Source organism: Dendrobates tinctorius, unplaced genomic scaffold (assembly GCF_039654945.1).
Source record: "Dendrobates tinctorius isolate UK_male_01 unplaced genomic scaffold, ASM3965494v1 ptg000189l, whole genome shotgun sequence".
Classification (NCBI taxonomy): domain Eukaryota; kingdom Metazoa; phylum Chordata; class Amphibia; order Anura; family Dendrobatidae; genus Dendrobates; species Dendrobates tinctorius.
In genome coordinates, this window is record NW_027361856.1 from 5590833 (window position 1) to 5615064 (window position 24232).

At 58.1% G+C, this 24232-nt stretch overlaps 1 protein-coding gene across 9 annotated transcripts in view; it reads left to right on the forward strand.

The window, feature by feature from the left end:
* LOC141055654 (uncharacterized) overlaps window positions 1-24232 on the forward strand; it is a 42329-nt gene that overhangs the window by 12893 nt on the left and 5204 nt on the right. Inside the window, exon 1 of one of the 9 annotated variants that reach the window (XR_012221506.1) lies at window positions 21-76. The exons of 3 other annotated variants lie outside the window; for them this stretch is intronic. Coding sequence is in view for 3 of the 6 variants with exons in the window: in XM_073552323.1 (XP_073408424.1) it covers window positions 309-383 (75 nt within the window). In the remaining 3 variants the exon portion in view is untranslated. Of the gene's footprint in view, window positions 1-20; window positions 77-149; window positions 218-269; window positions 463-23950; window positions 23973-24232 lie in introns of those variants that run through there. 5 more of the 9 variants (XR_012221504.1, XM_073552324.1, XM_073552325.1 and 2 more) reach the window with 5 other exon arrangements.

Sequence of the window (24232 nt, forward strand, 5' to 3'; positions counted from 1 at the left end):
CCCAGGCGCTCGCTACACGTCAGCGCATGCGCAGTACAGATAAAAGGACAGGCCTCGCGTCTGATAACGGCGAGAGGTGTGAGGAAACAGAGCGGTGACGTCACCAGTGATATATATAGTGTGAGGGATCCGGGCTGGGGAATCAGTCAGTCACACAGGGCCGCCGTCAGGGAGTCAGTTACTCGCATTGGAGTATGGGCCGGGACGCGAGTATTTGGTTCGCAGTTTAGTTCTGTAGTGGGCGTGTCAGGGGGTGGCAGTGTTTGTGAGCTGCAGTGCTGATTGGTTTGAGTGAGGGCGGTGCATTTATGAGCGCGCTCACATCCAGATCCTGGGGCAGGCTGGGAAAGTCGCACATTCAAGAGCGCGCAGATTCGCAGAAGGCGGCGGCGCGCATTCATGAGCGCGCATTTTTACCGGACGCGGCGCATTTCACAGGTGCAGCGTCTGCGCATTTCACAGGTGCAGCGTCTGCGCATTTCACAGGTGCTGGGCTCGCTTTTCACAGGTGCAGCGTCTGCGCATTTCACAGGTGCTGGGCGCACTTTTCACAGGTGCGTCTGCGCATTTCACAGGTGCTGGGCGCACTTTTCACAGGTGCGTCTGCGCTTTTCACAGGTGCAGCGTCTGCGCATTTCACAGGTGCAGCGTCTGCGCATTTCACAGGTGCTGGGCGCGCTTTTCACGGGTGCAGCGTCTGCGCATTTCACAGGTGCTGGGCGCGCTTTTCACGGGTGCTGCGTCTGCGCATTTCACAGGTGCTGGGCGCGCTTTTCACGGGTGCTGCGTCTGCGCATTTCACAGGTGCTGGACGCGCTTTTCACAGGTGCAGCGTCTGCGCATTTCACAAGTGCTGGGCTCGCTTTTCACAGGTGCTGCGTCTGCATTTAACAGGTGCTGGGCTCGCTTTTCACAGGTGCAGTGTCTGCGCATTTCACAGGTGCTGGGCGCGCTTTTCACAGGTGCAGCGTCTGCGCATTTCACAGGTGCTGGGCGCACTTTTCACAGGTGCATCTGCGCATTTCACAGGTGCTGGGTGCACTTTTCACAGGTGCGTCTGCGCTTTTCACAGGTGCAGCGTCTGCGCATTTCACAGGTGCTGGGCTCGCTTTTCACAGGTGCAGCGTCTGCGCATTTCACAGGTGCTGGGTGCGCTTTTCACGGGTGCAGCGTCTGCGCTTTTCACGGGTGCAGTGTCTGCGCATTTCACAGGTGCTGGGCTCGCTTTTCACGGGTGCTGCGTCTGCGCATTTCACAGGTGCTGGACGCGCTTTTCACAGGTGCAGCGTCTGCGCATTTCACAGGTGCTGGGCGCGCTTTTCACAGGTGCTGGGATCGCTTTTCACAGGTGCAGCGTCTGCTTTTCACAGGTGCAGCGTCTGCGCATTTTGCAGGTGCTGGGCGCACATTTCACAGGTTCTGGGCGTGCTTTTCACAGGTGCAGCGTCTGCGCATTTTGCAGGTGCTGGGCGCGCTTTTCAGCGGTGCAGCGTCTGCGCATTTCACAGGTGCTGGGCGTGTTTGACAGGTGCAGCGTCTGCACATTTCACAGGTGCTGGGCTCGCTTTTCACAGGTGCTGCGTCTGCGCATTTCACAAGTGCTGGGCTCGCTTTTCACAGGTGCAGCGTCTGCGCTTTTCACAGGTGCAGCGTCTGCGCATTTCACAGGTGCTGGGCTCGCTTTTCACGGGTGCTGCGTCTGCGCATTTCACAGGTGCTGGACGCGCTATTCACAGGTGCAGCGTCTGCGGATTTCACAGGTGCTGGGCGCGCTTTTCACAGGTGCAGCGTCTGCATTTAACAGGTGCTTGGCGCACTTTTCACAGGTGCAGCGTCTGTGCATTTCACAGGTGCTGGGCGCACTTTTCACAGGTGCAGCGTCTGCGCATTTCACAGGTGCTGGGCTCGCTTTTCACAGGTGCTGCGTCTGCGCATTTCACAAGTGCTGGGCTCGCTTTTCACAGGTGCAGCGTCTGCGCTTTTCACAGGTGCAGCGTCTGCGCATTTCACAGGTGCTGGGCTCGCTTTTCACGGGTGCTGCGTCTGCGCATTTCACAGGTGCTGGACGCGCTATTCACAGGTGCAGCGTCTGCGGATTTCACAGGTGCTGGGCGCGCTTTTCACAGGTGCAGCGTCTGCATTTAACAGGTGCTTGGCGCACTTTTCACAGGTGCAGCGTCTGCATTTCACAGGTGCTGGGCGCACTTTTCACAGGTGCAGCGTCTGCGCATTTCACAGGTGCTGGGCTCGCTTTTCACAGGTGCGTCTGCGCATTTCACAAGTGCTGGGCTCGCTTTTCACAGGTGCAGCGTCTGCGCTTTTCACAGGTGCAGCGTCTGCGCTTTTCACGGGTGCAGCGTCTGCGCATTTCACAGGTGCTGGACGCGCTATTCACAGGTGCAGCGTCTGCGGATTTCACAGGTGCTGGGCGCGCTTTTCACAGGTGCAGCGTCTGCATTTAACAGGTGCTTGGCGCACTTTTCACAGGTGCAGCGTCTGTGCATTTCACAGGTGCAGCGTCTGCGCATTTCACAGGTGCTGGGCGCGCTTTTCACAGGTGCAGCGTCTGCGCATTTCACAGGCGCTGGGCTCGCTTTTCACGGGTGCTGCGTCTGCGCATTTCACAGGCACTGGACGCGCTTTTCACAGGTGCAGCGTCTGCGCATTTCACAAGTGCTGGGCGCGCTTTTCACAGGTGCAGCGTCTGCGCATTTCACAGGTGCTGGGTGCGCTTTTCACATGTGCAGCGTCTGCATTTAACAGGTGCTGGGCGCACTTTTCACAGGTGCAGCGTCTGCATTTTACAGGTGCTGGGCTCGCTTTTCACAGGTGCAGTGTCTGCGCATTTCACAGGTGCTGGGCGCGCTTTTCACAGGTGCAGCGTCTGCGCATTTCACAGGTGCTGGGCGCACTTTTCACAGGTGCAGCGTCTGCGCATTTCACAGGTTCTGGGCGCACTTTTCACAGGTGCGTCTGCGCTTTTCACAGGTGCTGCGTCTGCGCATTTCACAAGTGCTGGGCTTGCTTTTCACAGGTGCAGCGTCTGCGCATTTCACAAGTGCTGGGCGCGCATTTCACAGGTGCTGGGCGCGCTTTTCACAGGTGCAGCGTCTGCATTTAACAGGTGCTGGGTGCACTTTTCACAGGTGCAGCGTCTGCGCATTTCACAGGTGCTGGGCTTGCTTTTCACGGGTGCTGCGTCTGCGCATTTCACAGGCGCTGGACGCGCTTTTCACAGGTGCAGCGTCTGCGCATTTCACAAGTGCTGGGCGCGCATTTCACAGGTGCTGGGTGCGCTTTTCACAGGTGCAGCGTCTGCATTTAACAGGTGCTGGGCGCACTTTTCACAGGTACTGCATCTGCGCTTTTCACAAGTGCTGGGCTCGCTTTTCACAAGTGCTGGGCGCGCATTTCACAGGTGCTGGGCGCGCTTTTCACAGGTGCAGTGTCTGCATTTAACAGGTGCTGGGCTCGCTTTTCACAGGTGCAGCGTCTGTGCATTTCACAGGTGCTGGGTGTGCTTTTCACAGGTGCAGCGTCTGCGCATTTCACAGGTGCTGGGCGCGCTTTTCACAGGTGCTGCGTCTGCATTTAACAGGTGCTGGGCTCGCTTTTCACAGGTGCAGCGTCTGCATTTCACAGGTGCTGGGCTCGCTTTTCACAGGTGCAGTGTCTGCGCATTTCACAGGTGCTGGGCGCGCTTTTCACAGGTGCAGCGTCTGCGCATTTCACAGGTGCTGGGCGCACTTTTCACAGGTGCGTCTGCGCATTTCACAGGTGCTGGGTGCACTTTTCACAGGTGCGTCTGCGCTTTTCACAGGTGCAGCGTCTGCGCATTTCACAGGTGCTGGGCTCGCTTTTCACAGGTGCAGCGTCTGTGCATTTCACAGGTGCTGGGCTCGCTTTTCACAGGTGCAGTGTCTGCGCATTTCACAGGTGCTGGGCGCGGTTTTCACAGGTGCAGCGTCTGCGCATTTCACAGGTGCTGGGCTTGCTTTTCACGGGTGCTGCGTCTGCGCATTTCACAGGCGCTGGACGCGCTTTTCACAGGTGCAGCGTCTGCGCATTTCACAGGTGCTGGGTGCGCTTTTCACAGGTGCAGCGTCTGCATTTAACAGGTGCTGGGCGCACTTTTCACAGGTGCTGCGTCTGCGCATTTCACAAGTGCTGGGCTCGCTTTTCACAAGTGCTGGGCGCGCATTTCACAGGTGCTGGGCGCGCTTTTCACAGGTGCAGCGTCTGCATTTAACAGGTGCTGGGCTCGCTTTTCACAGGTGCAGCGTCTGTGCATTTCACAGGTGCTGGGCTTGCTTTTCACAGGTGCAGTGTCTGCGCATTTCACAGGTGCTGGGCGCGCTTTTCACAGGTGCAGCGTCTGCGCATTTCACAGGTGCTGGGCGCACTTTTCACAGGTGCGTCTGCGCATTTCACAGGTGCTGGGCGCACTTTTCACAGGTGCGTCTGCGCTTTTCACAAGTGCAGCGTCTGCGCATTTCACAGGTGCTGGGCTCGCTTTTCACAGGTGCAGCGTCTGCGCATTTCACAGGTGCTGGGCTCGCTTTTCACAGGTGCAGCGTCTGCGCATTTCACAGGTGCTGGGCGCGCTTTTCACGGGTGCAGCGTCTGCGCATTTCACAGGTGCTGGGCTCGCTTTTCATGGGTGCTGCGTCTGCGCATTTCACAGGTGCTGGACGCGCTTTTCACAGGTGCAGCGTCTGCGCATTTCACAAGTGCTGGGCGCGCTTTTCACAGGTGCAGCGTCTGCGCATTTCACAGGTGCTGGGCTCGCTTTTCACAGGTGCAGCGTCTGCTTTTCACAGGTGCAGCGTCTGCGCATTTTGCAGGTGCTGGGCGCACATTTCACAGGTGCTGGGCACGCTTTTCACAGGTGCAGCGTCTGCGCATTTCACAGGTGCTGGGCGCGCTTTTCACAAGGGCAGCGTCTGCATTTCACAGGTTCTGGGCGCGCTTTTCACAGGTGCAGCGTCTGCGCATTTTGCAGGTGCTGGGCGCGCTTTTCAGCGGTGCAGCGTCTGCACATTTCACAGGTGCTGGGCTCGCTTTTCACAGGTGCAGCGTCTGCGCTTTTCACAGGTGGAGTCTGCGCATTTCACAGGTGCTGGGCTCGCTTTTCACGGGTGCGTCTGCGCATTTCACAGGTGCTGGGCGCGCTTTTCACAGGTGCAGCGTCTGCGCATTTCACAAGTGCTGGGCGCGCTTTTCACAGGTGCAGCGTCTGTGGATTTCACAGGCGCTGGGCGCGCTTTTCACAGGTGCAGCGTCTGCATTTAACAGGTGCTTGGCGCACTTTTCACAGGTGCAGCGTCTGTGCATTTCACAGGTTCTGGGCGCGCTTTTCACAGGTGCAGCGTCTGCGCATTTCACAGGTGCTGGGCTCGCTTTTCACGGGTGCTGCGTCTGCGCATTTCACAGGCGCTGGACGCGCTTTTCACAGGTGCAGCGTCTGCGCATTTCACAAGTGCTGGGCGTGCTTTTCACAGGTGCAGCGTCTGCGCATTTCACAGGTGCTGGGTGCGCTTTTCACATGTGCAGCGTCTGCATTTAACAGGTGCTGGGCGCACTTTTCACAGGTGCAGCGTCTGCATTTTACAGGTGCTGGGCTCGCTTTTCACAGGTGCAGTGTCTGCGCATTTCACAGGTGCTGGGCGCGCTTTTCACAGGTGCAGCGTCTGCGCATTTCACAGGTGCTGGGCGCACTTTTCACAGGTGCAGCGTCTGCGCATTTCACAGGTTCTGGGCGCACTTTTCACAGGTGCGTCTGCGCTTTTCACAGGTGCTGCATCTGCGCATTTCACAAGTGCTGGGCTCGCTTTTCACAGGTGCAGCGTCTGCGCATTTCACAAGTCCTGGGCGCGCATTTCACAGGTGCTGGGCGCGCTTTTCACAGGTGCAGCGTCTGCATTTAACAGGTGCTGGGCGCACTTTTCACAGGTGCAGCGTCTGTGCATTTCACAGGTGCTGGGCTCGCTTTTCACAGGTGCAGTGTCTGCGCATTTCACAGGTGCTGGGCGCGCTTTTCACAGGTGCAGCGTCTGCGCATTTCACAGGTGCTGGGCTCGCTTTTCACAGGTGCAGTGTCTGCGCATTTCACAGGTGCTGGGCGCGCTTTTCACAGGTGCAGCGTCTGCGCATTTCACAGGTGCTGGGCTCGCTTTTCACGGGTGCTGCGTCTGCGCATTTCACAGGCGCTGGACGCGCTTTTCACAGGTGCAGCGTCTGCGCATTTCACAAGTGCTGGGCGCGCATTTCACAGGTGCTGGGCGCACTTTTCACAGGTGCTGCCTCTGCGCATTTCACAAGTGCTGGGCTCGCTTTTCACAGGTGCAGCGTCTGCGCATTTCACAGGTGCTGGGCGCGCATTTCACAGGTGCTGGGCGCACTTTTCACAGGTGCAGCGTCTGCATTTAACAGGTGCTGGGCTCGCTTTTCACAGGTGCAGCGTCTGTGCATTTCACAGGTGCTGGGCTCGCTTTTCACAGGTGCAGTGTCTGCGCATTTCACAGGTGCTGGGCTCGCTTTTCACAGGTGCTGGGCGCGCTTTTCACAGGTGCAGCGTCTGCGCATTTCACAGGTGCTGGGCGCACTTTTCACAGGTGCGTCTGCGCATTTCACAGGTGCTGGGCGCACTTTTCATAGGTGCGTCTGCGCTTTTCACAGGTGCTGCGTCTGCGCATTTCACAGGTGCTGGGCTCGCTTTTCACGGGTGCAGCGTCTGCGCATTTCACAGGTGCTGGGCTCGCTTTTCACGGGTGCTGCGTCTGCGCATTTCACAGGTGCTGGACGCGCTTTTCACAGGTGCAGTGTCTGCGCATTTCACAGGTGCTGGGCGCGCTTTTCACAGGTGCAGCGTCTGCGCATTTCACAGGTGCTGGGCACGCTTTTCACAGGTGCAGCGTCTGCATTTCACAGGTCCTGGGCGCGCTTTTCACAGGTGCAGCGTCTGCGCATTTTGCAGGTGCTGGGCGCACATTTCACAGGTGCTGGGCACGCTTTTCACAGGTGCAGCGTCTGCCCATTTCACAGGTGCTGGGCGCGCTTTTCACAGGTGCAGCGTCTGCATTTCACAGGTTCTGGGCGCACTTTTCACAGGTGCAGCGTCTGCGCATTTTGCAGGTGCTGGGCGCGCTTTTCAGCGGTGCAGCGTCTGCGCATTTCACAGGTGCTGGGCGTGTTTGACAGGTGCCACGTCTGCACATTTCACAGGTGCTGGGCTCGTTTTTCACAGGTGCTGCGTCTGTGCATTTCAGCAGCGTCTGCGCATTTCACAGATGCTGGGCTCGCTTTTCACAGGTGCAGCGTCTGCATTTCACAGGTGCTGGGCGCACGTTTCACAGGTGCAGCGTCTGCGCATTTCACAGGTGCTGGGCGCGCTTTTCACAGGTGCAGCGTCTGCGCATTTCACAGGTGCTGGGCTCGCTTTTCACGGTTGCTGCGTCTGCTCATTTCACAGGCGCTGGACGCGCTTTTCACAGGTGCAGCGTCTGCGCATTTCACAAGTGCTGGGCGCGCTTTTCACATGTGCAGCGTCTGCATTTAACAGGTGCTGGGCGCACTTTTCACAGGTGCAGCGTCTGCATTTCACAGGTGTTGGGCTCGCTTTTCACAGGTGCTGGGCGCGCTTTTCACAGGTGCAGCGTCTGCGCATTTCACAGGTTCTGGGCGCACTTTTCACAGGTGCGTCTGCGCTTTTCACAGGTGCTGCGTCTGCGCATTTCACACGTGCTGGGCTCGCTTTTCACAGGTGCAGCGTCTGCGCATTTCACAAGTGCTGGGCGCGCATTTCACAGGTGCTGGGCGCGCTTTTCACAGGTGCAGCGTCTGTGCATTTCACAGGTGCTGGGCGCACTTTTCACAGGTGCAGCGACTGTGCATTTCACAGGTGCTGGGCGCACTTTTCACAGGTGCAGCGTCTGTGCATTTCACAGGTGCTGGGCTCGCTTTTCACAGGTGCAGCGTCTGCGCATTTCGCAGGTGCTGGGCTCGCTTTTCACGGGTGCTGCGTCTGCGCATTTCACAGGCGCTGGACGCGCTTTTCACAGGTGCAGCGTCTGCGCATTTCACAAGTGCTGGGCGCGCATTTCACAGGTGCTGGGTGCGCTTTTCACAGGTGCAGCGTCTGCATTTAACAGGTGCTGGGCGCACTTTTCACAGGTGCTGCGTCTGCGCATTTCACAAGTGCTGGGCTCGCTTTTCACAGGTGCAGTGTCTGCGCATTTCACAAGTGCTGGGCGCGCATTTCACAGGTGCTGGGCGCGCTTTTCACAGGTGCAGCGTCTGCATTTAACAGGTGCTGGGCGCACTTTTCACAGGTGCAGCGTCTGCATTTCACAGGTGCTAGGCTCGCTTTTCACAGGTGCAGTGTCTGCGCATTTCACAGGTGCTGGGCGCGCTTTTCACAGGTGCAGCGTCTGCGCATTTCACAGGTGCTGGGCGCACTTTTCACAGGTGCAGCGTCTGCGCATTTCACAGGTTCTGGGCGCGCTTTTCACAGGTGCTGCGTCTGCGCATTTCACAAGTGCTGGGCTCGCTTTTCACAGGTGCAGCGTCTGCGCATTTCACAAGAGCTGGGCGCGCATTTCACAGGTGCTGGGCGCGCTTTTCACAGGTGCAGCGTCTGCATTTAACAGGTGCTGGGCGCGCTTTTCACAGGTGCAGCGTCTGTGCATTTCACAGGTGCTGGGCTCGCTTTTCACAGGTGCAGTGTCTGCGCATTTCACAGGTGCTGGGCGCGCTTTTCACAGGTGCAGCGTCTGCACATTTCACAGCTGCTGGGCTCGCTTTTCACGGGTGCTGGACGCGCTTTTCACAGGTGCAGCGTTTGCGCATTTCACAAGTGCTGGGCGCGCTTTTCACAGGTGCAGCGTCTGCGCATTTCACAGGTGCTGGGCGCGCTTTTCACAGGTGCAGCGTCTGCATTTAACAGGTGCTGGGCGCAGTTTTCACAGGTGCAGCGTCTGTGCATTTCACAGGTGCTGGGCTCGCTTTTCACAGGTGCAGTGTCTGCGCATTTCACAGGTGCTGGGCGCACTTTTCACAGGTGCAGCGTCTGCGCATTTCACAGGTTCTGGGCGCACTTTTCACAGGTGCGTCTGCGCTTTTCACAGGTGCTGCGTCTGCGCATTTCACAAGTGCTGGGCTCGCTTTTCACAGGTGCAGTGTCTGCGCATTTCACAGGTGCTGGGCTCGCTTTTCACAGGTGCAGCGTCTGCGCATTTCACAGGTGCTGGGCTCGCTTTTCACAGTTGCAGCGTCTGCGCATTTCACAAGTGCTGGGCGCGCATTTCACAGGTGCTGGGCGCGCTTTTCACAGGTGCAGCGTCTGCATTTCACAGGTGCTGGGCGCACTTTTCACAGGTGCAGCGTCTGCGCATTTCACAAGTGCTGGGCGCGCATTTCACAGGTGCTGGGCGCGCTTTTCACAGGTGCAGCGTCTGCGCATTTCACAGCTGCTGGGCTCGCTTTTCACGGGTGCTGCGTCTGCGCATTTCACAGGTGCTGGACGCGCTTTTCACAGGTGCAGCGTCTGCGCATTTCACAAATGCTGGGCGCGCTTTTCACAGGTGCAGCGTCTGCGCATTTCACAGGTGCTGGGCGCGCTTTTCACAGGTGCAGCATCTGCATTTAACAGGTGCTGGGCGCACTTTTCACAGGTGCAGCGTCTGTGCATTTCACAGGTGCTGGGCTCGCTTTTCAGAGGTGCAGTGTCTGCGCATTTCACAGGTGCTGGGCGCGCTTTTCACAGGTGCAGCGTCTGCGCATTTCACAGGTGCTGGGCGCACTTTTCACAGGTGCAGCGTCTGCGCATTTCACAGGTTCTGGGCGCACTTTTCACAGGTGCGTCTGCTCTTTTCACAGGTGCTGCGTCTGCGCATTTCACAAGTGCTGGGCTCGCTTTTCACAGGTGCAGCGTCTGCGCATTTCACAGGTGCTGGGCTCGCTTTTCACAGGTGCAGCGTCTGCGCATTTCACAGGTGCTGGGCTCGCTTTTCACAGGTGCAGCGTCTGCGCATTTCACAGGTGCTGGGCTCGCTTTTCACAGGTGCAGCGTCTGCGCATTTCACAGGTGCTGGGCTCGCTTTTCACAGGTGCAGCGTCTGCGCATTTCACAGGTGCTGGGCTCTCCTTTGACAGGTGCAGCGTCTGCGCATTTCACAGGTGCTGGGCGCGCTTTTCACAGGTGCTGCGTCTGCGCATTTCACAGGTGCTGGGCGCGCTTTTCACAGGTGCTGCGTCTGCGCATTTCACAGGTGCTGGGCGCGCTTTTCACAGGTGCGTCTGCGCATTTCACAGGTGCTGGGCTCGCTTTTCACAGGTGCTGCGTCTGCGCATTTCACAAGACATGGGCTCGCTTTTCACAGGTGCAGCGTCTGCATTTAACAGGTGCTGGGCGCACTTTTCACAGGTACAGCGTCTGCATTTAACAGGTGCTGGGCGCACTTTTCACAGGTGCTGCGTCTGCGCATTTCACAGGTGCTGGGCGCGCTTTTCACAGGTGCAGTGTCTGCGCATTTCACAGGTGCTGGGCGCGCTTTTCACAGGTGCAGTGTCTGCGCATTTCACAGGTGCTGGGCGCGCTTTTCACAGGTGCTGCGTCTGCGCATTTCACAGGTGCTGGGCGTGCATTTCACAGGTGCTGGGCGCGCTTTTCACAGGTGCAGCGTCTGCGCATTTCACAGGTGCTGGGCGCGCATTTCACAGGTGCTGGGCGCGCTTTTCACAGGTTCAGCGTCTGCGCATTTCACAGGTGCTGGGCGCGCTTTTCACAGGTGCAGCGTCTGCATTTCACAGGTCCCGGGCGCGCTTTTCACAGGTGCAGCGTCTGCGCATTTTGCAGGTGCTGGGCGCACATTTCACAGGTGCTGGGCACGCTTTTCACAGGTGCAGCGTCTGCGCATTTTGCAGGTGCTTGGCGCGCTTTTCAGCGGTGCAGCGTCTGCGCATTTCACAGGTGCTGGGCGTGTTTGACAGGTGCAGCGTCTGCACATTTCACAGGTGCTGGGCTCGCTTTTCACAGGTGCAGCGTCTGCGCATTTCACAGGTGCTGGGCTTGCTTTTCACAGATGCTGCGTCTGCGCATTTCACAGGTGCTGGGCTCGCTTTTCACAGGTGCAGCGTCTGCGCATTTCACAGGTGCTGGGCTCGCTTTTCACAGGTGCAGCATCTGCGCATTTCACAGGTGCTGGGCTCGCTTTTCACAGGTGCTGGGCGCGCTTTTCACAGGTGCAGCGTCTGCATTTAACAGGTGCTGAGCTCGCTTTTCACAGGTGCAGTGTCTGCGCATTTCACAGGTGCTGGGCTCGCATTTCACAGGTGCAGCGTCTGCGCATTTCACAGGTGCTGGGCTCGCTTTTCACAGGTGCAGCGTCTGCGCATTTCACAGGTGCTGGGCTCTCCTTTGACAGGTGCAGCGTCTGCGCATTTCACAGGTGCTGGGCGCGCTTTTCACAGGTGCTGCGTCTGCGCATTTCACAGGTGCTGGGCGCGCTTTTCACAGGTGCTGCGTCTGCGCATTTCACAGGTGCTGGGCGCGCTTTTCACAGGTGCGTCTGCGCATTTCACAGGTGCTGGGCTCGCTTTTCACAGGTGCTGCGTCTGCGCATTTCACAAGACATGGGCTCGCTTTTCACAGGTGCAGCGTTTGCATTTAACAGGTGCTGGGCGCACTTTTCACAGGTACAGCGTCTGCATTTAACAGGTGCTGGGCGCACTTTTCACAGGTGCTGCGTCTGCGCATTTCACAGGTGCTGGGCGCGCTTTTCACAGGTGCAGTGTCTGCGCATTTCACAGGTGCTGGGCGCGCTTTTCACAGGTGCAGCGTCTGCACATTTCACAGCTGCTGGGCTCGCTTTTCACGGGTGCTGGACGCGCTTTTCACAGGTGCAGCGTTTGCGCATTTCACAAGTGCTGGGCGCGCTTTTCACAGGTGCAGCGTCTGCGCATTTCACAGGTGCTGGGCGCGCTTTTCACAGGTGCAGCGTCTGCATTTAACAGGTGCTGGGCGCAGTTTTCACAGGTGCAGCGTCTGTGCATTTCACAGGTGCTGGGCTCGCTTTTCACAGGTGCAGTGTCTGCGCATTTCACAGGTGCTGGGCGCACTTTTCACAGGTGCAGCGTCTGCGCATTTCACAGGTTCTGGGCGCACTTTTCACAGGTGCGTCTGCGCTTTTCACAGGTGCTGCGTCTGCGCATTTCACAAGTGCTGGGCTCGCTTTTCACAGGTGCAGTGTCTGCGCATTTCACAGGTGCTGGGCTCGCTTTTCACAGGTGCAGCGTCTGCGCATTTCACAGGTGCTGGGCTCGCTTTTCACAGTTGCAGCGTCTGCGCATTTCACAAGTGCTGGGCGCGCATTTCACAGGTGCTGGGCGCGCTTTTCACAGGTGCAGCGTCTGCATTTCACAGGTGCTGGGCGCACTTTTCACAGGTGCAGCGTCTGCGCATTTCACAAGTGCTGGGCGCGCATTTCACAGGTGCTGGGCGCGCTTTTCACAGGTGCAGCGTCTGCGCATTTCACAGCTGCTGGGCTCGCTTTTCACGGGTGCTGCGTCTGCGCATTTCACAGGTGCTGGACGCGCTTTTCACAGGTGCAGCGTCTGCGCATTTCACAAATGCTGGGCGCGCTTTTCACAGGTGCAGCGTCTGCGCATTTCACAGGTGCTGGGCGCGCTTTTCACAGGTGCAGCATCTGCATTTAACAGGTGCTGGGCGCACTTTTCACAGGTGCAGCGTCTGTGCATTTCACAGGTGCTGGGCTCGCTTTTCAGAGGTGCAGTGTCTGCGCATTTCACAGGTGCTGGGCGCGCTTTTCACAGGTGCAGCGTCTGCGCATTTCACAGGTGCTGGGCGCACTTTTCACAGGTGCAGCGTCTGCGCATTTCACAGGTTCTGGGCGCACTTTTCACAGGTGCGTCTGCTCTTTTCACAGGTGCTGCGTCTGCGCATTTCACAAGTGCTGGGCTCGCTTTTCACAGGTGCAGCGTCTGCGCATTTCACAGGTGCTGGGCTCGCTTTTCACAGGTGCAGCGTCTGCGCATTTCACAGGTGCTGGGCTCGCTTTTCACAGGTGCAGCGTCTGCGCATTTCACAGGTGCTGGGCTCGCTTTTCACAGGTGCAGCGTCTGCGCATTTCACAGGTGCTGGGCTCGCTTTTCACAGGTGCAGCGTCTGCGCATTTCACAGGTGCTGGGCTCTCCTTTGACAGGTGCAGCGTCTGCGCATTTCACAGGTGCTGGGCGCGCTTTTCACAGGTGCTGCGTCTGCGCATTTCACAGGTGCTGGGCGCGCTTTTCACAGGTGCTGCGTCTGCGCATTTCACAGGTGCTGGGCGCGCTTTTCACAGGTGCGTCTGCGCATTTCACAGGTGCTGGGCTCGCTTTTCACAGGTGCTGCGTCTGCGCATTTCACAAGACATGGGCTCGCTTTTCACAGGTGCAGCGTCTGCATTTAACAGGTGCTGGGCGCACTTTTCACAGGTACAGCGTCTGCATTTAACAGGTGCTGGGCGCACTTTTCACAGGTGCTGCGTCTGCGCATTTCACAGGTGCTGGGCGCGCTTTTCACAGGTGCAGTGTCTGCGCATTTCACAGGTGCTGGGCGCGCTTTTCACAGGTGCAGTGTCTGCGCATTTCACAGGTGCTGGGCGCGCTTTTCACAGGTGCTGCGTCTGCGCATTTCACAGGTGCTTGGCGTGCATTTCACAGGTGCTGGGCGCGCTTTTCACAGGTGCAGCGTCTGCGCATTTCACAGGTGCTGGGCGCGCATTTCACAGGTGCTGGGCGCGCTTTTCACAGGTTCAGCGTCTGCGCATTTCACAGGTGCTGGGCGCGCTTTTCACAGGTGCAGCGTCTGCATTTCACAGGTCCCGGGCGCGCTTTTCACAGGTGCAGCGTCTGCGCATTTTGCAGGTGCTGGGCGCACATTTCACAGGTGCTGGGCACGCTTTTCACAGGTGCAGCGTCTGCGCATTTTGCAGGTGCTTGGCGCGCTTTTCAGCGGTGCAGCGTCTGCGCATTTCACAGGTGCTGGGCGTGTTTGACAGGTGCAGCGTCTGCACATTTCACAGGTGCTGGGCTCGCTTTTCACAGGTGCAGCGTCTGCGCATTTCACAGGTGCTGGGCTTGCTTTTCACAGATGCTGCGTCTGCGCATTTCACAGGTGCTGGGCTCGCTTTTCACAGGTGCAGCGTCTGCGCATTTCACAGGTGCTGGGCTCGCTTTTCACAGGTGCAGCATCTGCGCATTTCACAGGTGCTGGGCTCGCTTTTCACAGGTGCTGGGCGCGCTTTTCACAGGTGCAGCGTCTGCATTTAACAGGTGCTGAGCTCGCTTTTCACAGGTGCAGTGTCTGCGCATTTCACAGGTGCTGGGCTCGCATTTCACAGGTGCAGCGTCTGCGCATTTCACAGGTGCTGGGCTCGCTTTTCACAGGTGCAGCGTCTGCGCATTTCACAGGTGCTGGGCTCTCCTTTGACAGGTGCAGCGTCTGCGCATTTCACAGGTGCTGGGCGCGCTTTTCACAGGTGCTGCGTCTGCGCATTTCACAGGTGCTGGGCGCGCTTTTCACAGGTGCTGCGTCTGCGCATTTCACAGGTGCTGGGCGCGCTTTTCACAGGTGCGTCTGCGCATTTCACAGGTGCTGGGCTCGCTTTTCACAGGTGCTGCGTCTGCGCATTTCACAAGACATGGGCTCGCTTTTCACAGGTGCAGCGTTTGCATTTAACAGGTGCTGGGCGCACTTTTCACAGGTACAGCGTCTGCATTTAACAGGTGCTGGGCGCACTTTTCACAGGTGCTGCGTCTGCGCATTTCACAGGTGCTGGGCGCGCTTTTCACAGGTGCAGTGTCTGCGCATTTCACAGGTGCTGGGCGCGCTTTTCACAGGTGCGTCTGCGCATTTCACAGGTGCTGGGCTCGCTTTTCACAGGTGCTGCGTCTGCGCATTTCACAGGTGCTGGGCGTGCATTTCACAGGTGCTGGGCGCGCTTTTCACAGGTGCAGCGTCTGCGCATTTCACAGGTGCTGGGCGCGCATTTCACAGGTGCTGGGCGCGCTTTTCACAGGTTCAGCGTCTGCGCATTTCACAGGTGCTGGGCGCGCTTTTCACAGGTGCAGCGTCTGCATTTCACAGGTCCTGGGCGCGCTTTTCACAGGTGCAGCGTCTGCGCATTTTGCAGGTGCTGGGCGCACATTTCACAGGTGCTGGGCACGCTTTTCACAGGTGCAGCGTCTGCGCATTTTGCAGGTGCTTGGCGCGCTTTTCAGCGGTGCAGCGTCTGCGCATTTCACAGGTGCTGGGCGTGTTTGACAGGTGCAGCGTCTGCACATTTCACAGGTGCTGGGCTCGCTTTTCACAGGTGCAGCGTCTGCGCATTTCACAGGTGCTGGGCTTGCTTTTCACAGATGCTGCGTCTGCGCATTTCACAGGTGCTGGGCTCGCTTTTCACAGGTGCAGCGTCTGCGCATTTCACAGGTGCTGGGCTCGCTTTTCACAGGTGCAGCATCTGCGCATTTCACAGGTGCTGGGTGTGCTTTTCACAGGTGCAGCGTCTGCGCATTTCACAGGTGCTGGGCGCGCTTTTCACAGGTGCAGCGTCTGCATTTAACAGGTGCTGGGCGCAGTTTTCACAGGTGCAGCGTCTGTGCATTTCACAGGTGCTGGGCTCGCTTTTCACAGGTGCAGTGTCTGCGCATTTCACAGGTGCTGGGCGCACTTTTCACAGGTGCAGCGTCTGCGCATTTCACAGGTGCTGGGCGCGCTTTTCACAGGTGCTGCGTCTGCATTTAACAGGTGCTGGGCTCGCTTTTCACAGGTGCAGCGTCTGCATTTCACAGGTGCTGGGCTCGCTTTTCACAGGTGCAGTGTCTGCGCATTTCACAGGTGCTGGGCGCGCTTTTCACAGGTGCAGCGTCTGCGCATTTCACAGGTGCTGGGCGCACTTTTCACAGGTGCGTCTGCGCATTTCACAGGTGCTGGGTGCACTTTTCACAGGTGCGTCTGCGCTTTTCACAGGTGCAGCGTCTGCGCATTTCACAGGTGCTGGGCTCGCTTTTCACAGGTGCAGCGTCTGTGCATTTCACAGGTGCTGGGCTCGCTTTTCACAGGTGCAGTGTCTGCGCATTTCACAGGTGCTGGGCGCGGTTTTCACAGGTGCAGCGTCTGCGCATTTCACAGGTGCTGGGCTTGCTTTTCACGGGTGCTGCGTCTGCGCATTTCACAGGCGCTGGACGCGCTTTTCACAGGTGCAGCGTCTGCGCATTTCACAGGTGCTGGGTGCGCTTTTCACAGGTGCAGCGTCTGCATTTAACAGGTGCTGGGCGCACTTTTCACAGGTGCTGCGTCTGCGCATTTCACAAGTGCTGGGCTCGCTTTTCACAAGTGCTGGGCGCGCATTTCACAGGTGCTGGGCGCGCTTTTCACAGGTGCAGCGTCTGCATTTAACAGGTGCTGGGCTCGCTTTTCACAGGTGCAGCGTCTGTGCATTTCACAGGTGCTGGGCTTGCTTTTCACAGGTGCAGTGTCTGCGCATTTCACAGGTGCTGGGCGCGCTTTTCACAGGTGCAGCGTCTGCGCATTTCACAGGTGCTGGGCGCACTTTTCACAGGTGCGTCTGCGCATTTCACAGGTGCTGGGCGCACTTTTCACAGGTGCGTCTGCGCTTTTCACAAGTGCAGCGTCTGCGCATTTCACAGGTGCTGGGCTCGCTTTTCACAGGTGCAGCGTCTGCGCATTTCACAGGTGCTGGGCTCGCTTTTCACAGGTGCAGCGTCTGCGCATTTCACAGGTGCTGGGCGCGCTTTTCACGGGTGCAGCGTCTGCGCATTTCACAGGTGCTGGGCTCGCTTTTCATGGGTGCTGCGTCTGCGCATTTCACAGGTGCTGGACGCGCTTTTCACAGGTGCAGCGTCTGCGCATTTCACAAGTGCTGGGCGCGCTTTTCACAGGTGCAGCGTCTGCGCATTTCACAGGTGCTGGGCTCGCTTTTCACAGGTGCAGCGTCTGCTTTTCACAGGTGCAGCGTCTGCGCATTTTGCAGGTGCTGGGCGCACATTTCACAGGTGCTGGGCACGCTTTTCACAGGTGCAGCGTCTGCGCATTTCACAGGTGCTGGGCGCGCTTTTCACAAGGGCAGCGTCTGCATTTCACAGGTTCTGGGCGCGCTTTTCACAGGTGCAGCGTCTGCGCATTTTGCAGGTGCTGGGCGCGCTTTTCAGCGGTGCAGCGTCTGCACATTTCACAGGTGCTGGGCTCGCTTTTCACAGGTGCAGCGTCTGCGCTTTTCACAGGTGGAGTCTGCGCATTTCACAGGTGCTGGGCTCGCTTTTCACGGGTGCGTCTGCGCATTTCACAGGTGCTGGGCGCGCTTTTCACAGGTGCAGCGTCTGCGCATTTCACAAGTGCTGGGCGCGCTTTTCACAGGTGCAGCGTCTGTGGATTTCACAGGCGCTGGGCGCGCTTTTCACAGGTGCAGCGTCTGCATTTAACAGGTGCTTGGCGCACTTTTCACAGGTGCAGCGTCTGTGCATTTCACAGGTTCTGGGCGCGCTTTTCACAGGTGCAGCGTCTGCGCATTTCACAGGTGCTGGGCTCGCTTTTCACGGGTGCTGCGTCTGCGCATTTCACAGGCGCTGGACGCGCTTTTCACAGGTGCAGCGTCTGCGCATTTCACAAGTGCTGGGCGCGCTTTTCACAGGTGCAGCGTCTGCGCATTTCACAGGTGCTGGGTGCGCTTTTCACATGTGCAGCGTCTGCATTTAACAGGTGCTGGGCGCACTTTTCACAGGTGCAGCGTCTGCATTTTACAGGTGCTGGGCTCGCTTTTCACAGGTGCAGTGTCTGCGCATTTCACAGGTGCTGGGCGCGCTTTTCACAGGTGCAGCGTCTGCGCATTTCACAGGTGCTGGGCGCACTTTTCACAGGTGCAGCGTCTGCGCATTTCACAGGTTCTGGGCGCACTTTTCACAGGTGCGTCTGCGCTTTTCACAGGTGCTGCATCTGCGCATTTCACAAGTGCTGGGCTCGCTTTTCACAGGTGCAGCGTCTGCGCATTTCACAAGTCCTGGGCGCGCATTTCACAGGTGCTGGGCGCGCTTTTCACAGGTGCAGCGTCTGCATTTAACAGGTGCTGGGCGCACTTTTCACAGGTGCAGCGTCTGTGCATTTCACAGGTGCTGGGCTCGCTTTTCACAGGTGCAGTGTCTGCGCATTTCACAGGTGCTGGGCGCGCTTTTCACAGGTGCAGCGTCTGCGCATTTCACAGGTGCTGGGCTCGCTTTTCACAGGTGCAGTGTCTGCGCATTTCACAGGTGCTGGGCGCGCTTTTCACAGGTGCAGCGTCTGCGCATTTCACAGGTGCTGGGCTCGCTTTTCACGGGTGCTGCGTCTGCGCATTTCACAGGCGCTGGACGCGCTTTTCACAGGTGCAGCGTCTGCGCATTTCACAAGTGCTGGGCGCGCATTTCACAGGTGCTGGGCGCACTTTTCACAGGTGCTGCCTCTGCGCATTTCACAAGTGCTGGGCTCGCTTTTCACAGGTGCAGCGTCTGCGCATTTCACAGGTGCTGGGCGCGCATTTCACAGGTGCTGGGCGCACTTTTCACAGGTGCAGCGTCTGCATTTAACAGGTGCTGGGCTCGCTTTTCACAGGTGCAGCGTCTGTGCATTTCACAGGTGCTGGGCTCGCTTTTCACAGGTGCAGTGTCTGCGCATTTCACAGGTGCTGGGCTCGCTTTTCACAGGTGCTGGGCGCGCTTTTCACAGGTGCAGCGTCTGCGCATTTCACAGGTGCTGGGCGCACTTTTCACAGGTGCGTCTGCGCATTTCACAGGTGCTGGGCGCACTTTTCATAGGTGCGTCTGCGCTTTTCACAGGTGCTGCGTCTGCGCATTTCACAGGTGCTGGGCTCGCTTTTCACGGGTGCAGCGTCTGCGCATTTCACAGGTGCTGGGCTCGCTTTTCACGGGTGCTGCGTCTGCGCATTTCACAGGTGCTGGACGCGCTTTTCACAGGTGCAGTGTCTGCGCATTTCACAGGTGCTGGGCGCGCTTTTCACAGGTGCAGCGTCTGCGCATTTCACAGGTGCTGGGCACGCTTTTCACAGGTGCAGCGTCTGCATTTCACAGGTCCTGGGCGCGCTTTTCACAGGTGCAGCGTCTGCGCATTTTGCAGGTGCTGGGCGCACATTTCACAGGTGCTGGGCACGCTTTTCACAGGTGCAGCGTCTGCCCATTTCACAGGTGCTGGGCGCGCTTTTCACAGGTGCAGCGTCTGCATTTCACAGGTTCTGGGCGCACTTTTCACAGGTGCAGCGTCTGCGCATTTTGCAGGTGCTGGGCGCGCTTTTCAGCGGTGCAGCGTCTGCGCATTTCACAGGTGCTGGGCGTGTTTGACAGGTGCCACGTCTGCACATTTCACAGGTGCTGGGCTCGTTTTTCACAGGTGCTGCGTCTGTGCATTTCACAAGTGCTGGGCTCGCTTTTCACAGGTGCAGCGTCTGCGCATTTCACAGATGCTGGGCTCGCTTTTCACAGGTGCAGCGTCTGCATTTCACAGGTGCTGGGCGCACGTTTCACAGGTGCAGCGTCTGCGCATTTCACAGGTGCTGGGCGCGCTTTTCACAGGTGCAGCGTCTGCGCATTTCACAGGTGCTGGGCTCGCTTTTCACGGTTGCTGCGTCTGCTCATTTCACAGGCGCTGGACGCGCTTTTCACAGGTGCAGCGTCTGCGCATTTCACAAGTGCTGGGCGCGCTTTTCACATGTGCAGCGTCTGCATTTAACAGGTGCTGGGCGCACTTTTCACAGGTGCAGCGTCTGCATTTCACAGGTGTTGGGCTCGCTTTTCACAGGTGCTGGGCGCGCTTTTCACAGGTGCAGCGTCTGCGCATTTCACAGGTTCTGGGCGCACTTTTCACAGGTGCGTCTGCGCTTTTCACAGGTGCTGCGTCTGCGCATTTCACACGTGCTGGGCTCGCTTTTCACAGGTGCAGCGTCTGCGCATTTCACAAGTGCTGGGCGCGCATTTCACAGGTGCTGGGCGCGCTTTTCACAGGTGCAGCGTCTGTGCATTTCACAGGTGCTGGGCGCACTTTTCACAGGTGCAGCGACTGTGCATTTCACAGGTGCTGGGCGCACTTTTCACAGGTGCAGCGTCTGTGCATTTCACAGGTGCTGGGCTCGCTTTTCACAGGTGCAGCGTCTGCGCATTTCGCAGGTGCTGGGCTCGCTTTTCACGGGTGCTGCGTCTGCGCATTTCACAGGCGCTGGACGCGCTTTTCACAGGTGCAGCGTCTGCGCATTTCACAAGTGCTGGGCGCGCATTTCACAGGTGCTGGGTGCGCTTTTCACAGGTGCAGCGTCTGCATTTAACAGGTGCTGGGCGCACTTTTCACAGGTGCTGCGTCTGCGCATTTCACAAGTGCTGGGCTCGCTTTTCACAGGTGCAGTGTCTGCGCATTTCACAAGTGCTGGGCGCGCATTTCACAGGTGCTGGGCGCGCTTTTCACAGGTGCAGCGTCTGCATTTAACAGGTGCTGGGCGCACTTTTCACAGGTGCAGCGTCTGCATTTCACAGGTGCTAGGCTCGCTTTTCACAGGTGCAGTGTCTGCGCATTTCACAGGTGCTGGGCGCGCTTTTCACAGGTGCAGCGTCTGCGCATTTCACAGGTGCTGGGCGCACTTTTCACAGGTGCAGCGTCTGCGCATTTCACAGGTTCTGGGCGCGCTTTTCACAGGTGCTGCGTCTGCGCATTTCACAAGTGCTGGGCTCGCTTTTCACAGGTGCAGCGTCTGCGCATTTCACAAGAGCTGGGCGCGCATTTCACAGGTGCTGGGCGCGCTTTTCACAGGTGCAGCGTCTGCATTTAACAGGTGCTGGGCGCGCTTTTCACAGGTGCAGCGTCTGTGCATTTCACAGGTGCTGGGCTCGCTTTTCACAGGTGCAGTGTCTGCGCATTTCACAGGTGCTGGGCGCGCTTTTCACAGGTGCAGCGTCTGCACATTTCACAGCTGCTGGGCTCGCTTTTCACGGGTGCTGGACGCGCTTTTCACAGGTGCAGCGTTTGCGCATTTCACAAGTGCTGGGCGCGCTTTTCACAGGTGCAGCGTCTGCGCATTTCACAGGTGCTGGGCGCGCTTTTCACAGGTGCAGCGTCTGCATTTAACAGGTGCTGGGCGCAGTTTTCACAGGTGCAGCGTCTGTGCATTTCACAGGTGCTGGGCTCGCTTTTCACAGGTGCAGTGTCTGCGCATTTCACAGGTGCTGGGCGCACTTTTCACAGGTGCAGCGTCTGCGCATTTCACAGGTTCTGGGCGCACTTTTCACAGGTGCGTCTGCGCTTTTCACAGGTGCTGCGTCTGCGCATTTCACAAGTGCTGGGCTCGCTTTTCACAGGTGCAGTGTCTGCGCATTTCACAGGTGCTGGGCTCGCTTTTCACAGGTGCAGCGTCTGCGCATTTCACAGGTGCTGGGCTCGCTTTTCACAGTTGCAGCGTCTGCGCATTTCACAAGTGCTGGGCGCGCATTTCACAGGTGCTGGGCGCGCTTTTCACAGGTGCAGCGTCTGCATTTCACAGGTGCTGGGCGCACTTTTCACAGGTGCAGCGTCTGCGCATTTCACAAGTGCTGGGCGCGCATTTCACAGGTGCTGGGCGCGCTTTTCACAGGTGCAGCGTCTGCGCATTTCACAGCTGCTGGGCTCGCTTTTCACGGGTGCTGCGTCTGCGCATTTCACAGGTGCTGGACGCGCTTTTCACAGGTGCAGCGTCTGCGCATTTCACAAATGCTGGGCGCGCTTTTCACAGGTGCAGCGTCTGCGCATTTCACAGGTGCTGGGCGCGCTTTTCACAGGTGCAGCATCTGCATTTAACAGGTGCTGGGCGCACTTTTCACAGGTGCAGCGTCTGTGCATTTCACAGGTGCTGGGCTCGCTTTTCAGAGGTGCAGTGTCTGCGCATTTCACAGGTGCTGGGCGCGCTTTTCACAGGTGCAGCGTCTGCGCATTTCACAGGTGCTGGGCGCACTTTTCACAGGTGCAGCGTCTGCGCATTTCACAGGTTCTGGGCGCACTTTTCACAGGTGCGTCTGCTCTTTTCACAGGTGCTGCGTCTGCGCATTTCACAAGTGCTGGGCTCGCTTTTCACAGGTGCAGCGTCTGCGCATTTCACAGGTGCTGGGCTCGCTTTTCACAGGTGCAGCGTCTGCGCATTTCACAGGTGCTGGGCTCGCTTTTCACAGGTGCAGCGTCTGCGCATTTCACAGGTGCTGGGCTCGCTTTTCACAGGTGCAGCGTCTGCGCATTTCACAGGTGCTGGGCTCGCTTTTCACAGGTGCAGCGTCTGCGCATTTCACAGGTGCTGGGCTCTCCTTTGACAGGTGCAGCGTCTGCGCATTTCACAGGTGCTGGGCGCGCTTTTCACAGGTGCTGCGTCTGCGCATTTCACAGGTGCTGGGCGCGCTTTTCACAGGTGCTGCGTCTGCGCATTTCACAGGTGCTGGGCGCGCTTTTCACAGGTGCGTCTGCGCATTTCACAGGTGCTGGGCTCGCTTTTCACAGGTGCTGCGTCTGCGCATTTCACAAGACATGGGCTCGCTTTTCACAGGTGCAGCGTCTGCATTTAACAGGTGCTGGGCGCACTTTTCACAGGTACAGCGTCTGCATTTAACAGGTGCTGGGCGCACTTTTCACAGGTGCTGCGTCTGCGCATTTCACAGGTGCTGGGCGCGCTTTTCACAGGTGCAGTGTCTGCGCATTTCACAGGTGCTGGGCGCGCTTTTCACAGGTGCAGTGTCTGCGCATTTCACAGGTGCTGGGCGCGCTTTTCACAGGTGCTGCGTCTGCGCATTTCACAGGTGCTGGGCGTGCATTTCACAGGTGCTGGGCGCGCTTTTCACAGGTGCAGCGTCTGCGCATTTCACAGGTGCTGGGCGCGCATTTCACAGGTGCTGGGCGCGCTTTTCACAGGTTCAGCGTCTGCGCATTTCACAGGTGCTGGGCGCGCTTTTCACAGGTGCAGCGTCTGCATTTCACAGGTCCCGGGCGCGCTTTTCACAGGTGCAGCGTCTGCGCATTTTGCAGGTGCTGGGCGCACATTTCACAGGTGCTGGGCACGCTTTTCACAGGTGCAGCGTCTGCGCATTTTGCAGGTGCTTGGCGCGCTTTTCAGCGGTGCAGCGTCTGCGCATTTCACAGGTGCTGGGCGTGTTTGACAGGTGCAGCGTCTGCACATTTCACAGGTGCTGGGCTCGCTTTTCACAGGTGCAGCGTCTGCGCATTTCACAGGTGCTGGGCTTGCTTTTCACAGATGCTGCGTCTGCGCATTTCACAGGTGCTGGGCTCGCTTTTCACAGGTGCAGCGTCTGCGCATTTCACAGGTGCTGGGCTCGCTTTTCACAGGTGCAGCATCTGCGCATTTCACAGGTGCTGGGCTCGCTTTTCACAGGTGCTGGGCGCGCTTTTCACAGGTGCAGCGTCTGCATTTAACAGGTGCTGAGCTCGCTTTTCACAGGTGCAGTGTCTGCGCATTTCACAGGTGCTGGGCTCGCATTTCACAGGTGCAGCGTCTGCGCATTTCACAGGTGCTGGGCTCGCTTTTCACAGGTGCAGCGTCTGCGCATTTCACAGGTGCTGGGCTCTCCTTTGACAGGTGCAGCGTCTGCGCATTTCACAGGTGCTGGGCGCGCTTTTCACAGGTGCTGCGTCTGCGCATTTCACAGGTGCTGGGCGCGCTTTTCACAGGTGCTGCGTCTGCGCATTTCACAGGTGCTGGGCGCGCTTTTCACAGGTGCGTCTGCGCATTTCACAGGTGCTGGGCTCGCTTTTCACAGGTGCTGCGTCTGCGCATTTCACAAGACATGGGCTCGCTTTTCACAGGTGCAGCGTTTGCATTTAACAGGTGCTGGGCGCACTTTTCACAGGTACAGCGTCTGCATTTAACAGGTGCTGGGCGCACTTTTCACAGGTGCTGCGTCTGCGCATTTCACAGGTGCTGGGCGCGCTTTTCACAGGTGCAGTGTCTGCGCATTTCACAGGTGCTGGGCGCGCTTTTCACAGGTGCGTCTGCGCATTTCACAGGTGCTGGGCTCGCTTTTCACAGGTGCTGCGTCTGCGCATTTCACAGGTGCTGGGCGTGCATTTCACAGGTGCTGGGCGCGCTTTTCACAGGTGCAGCGTCTGCGCATTTCACAGGTGCTGGGCGCGCATTTCACAGGTGCTGGGCGC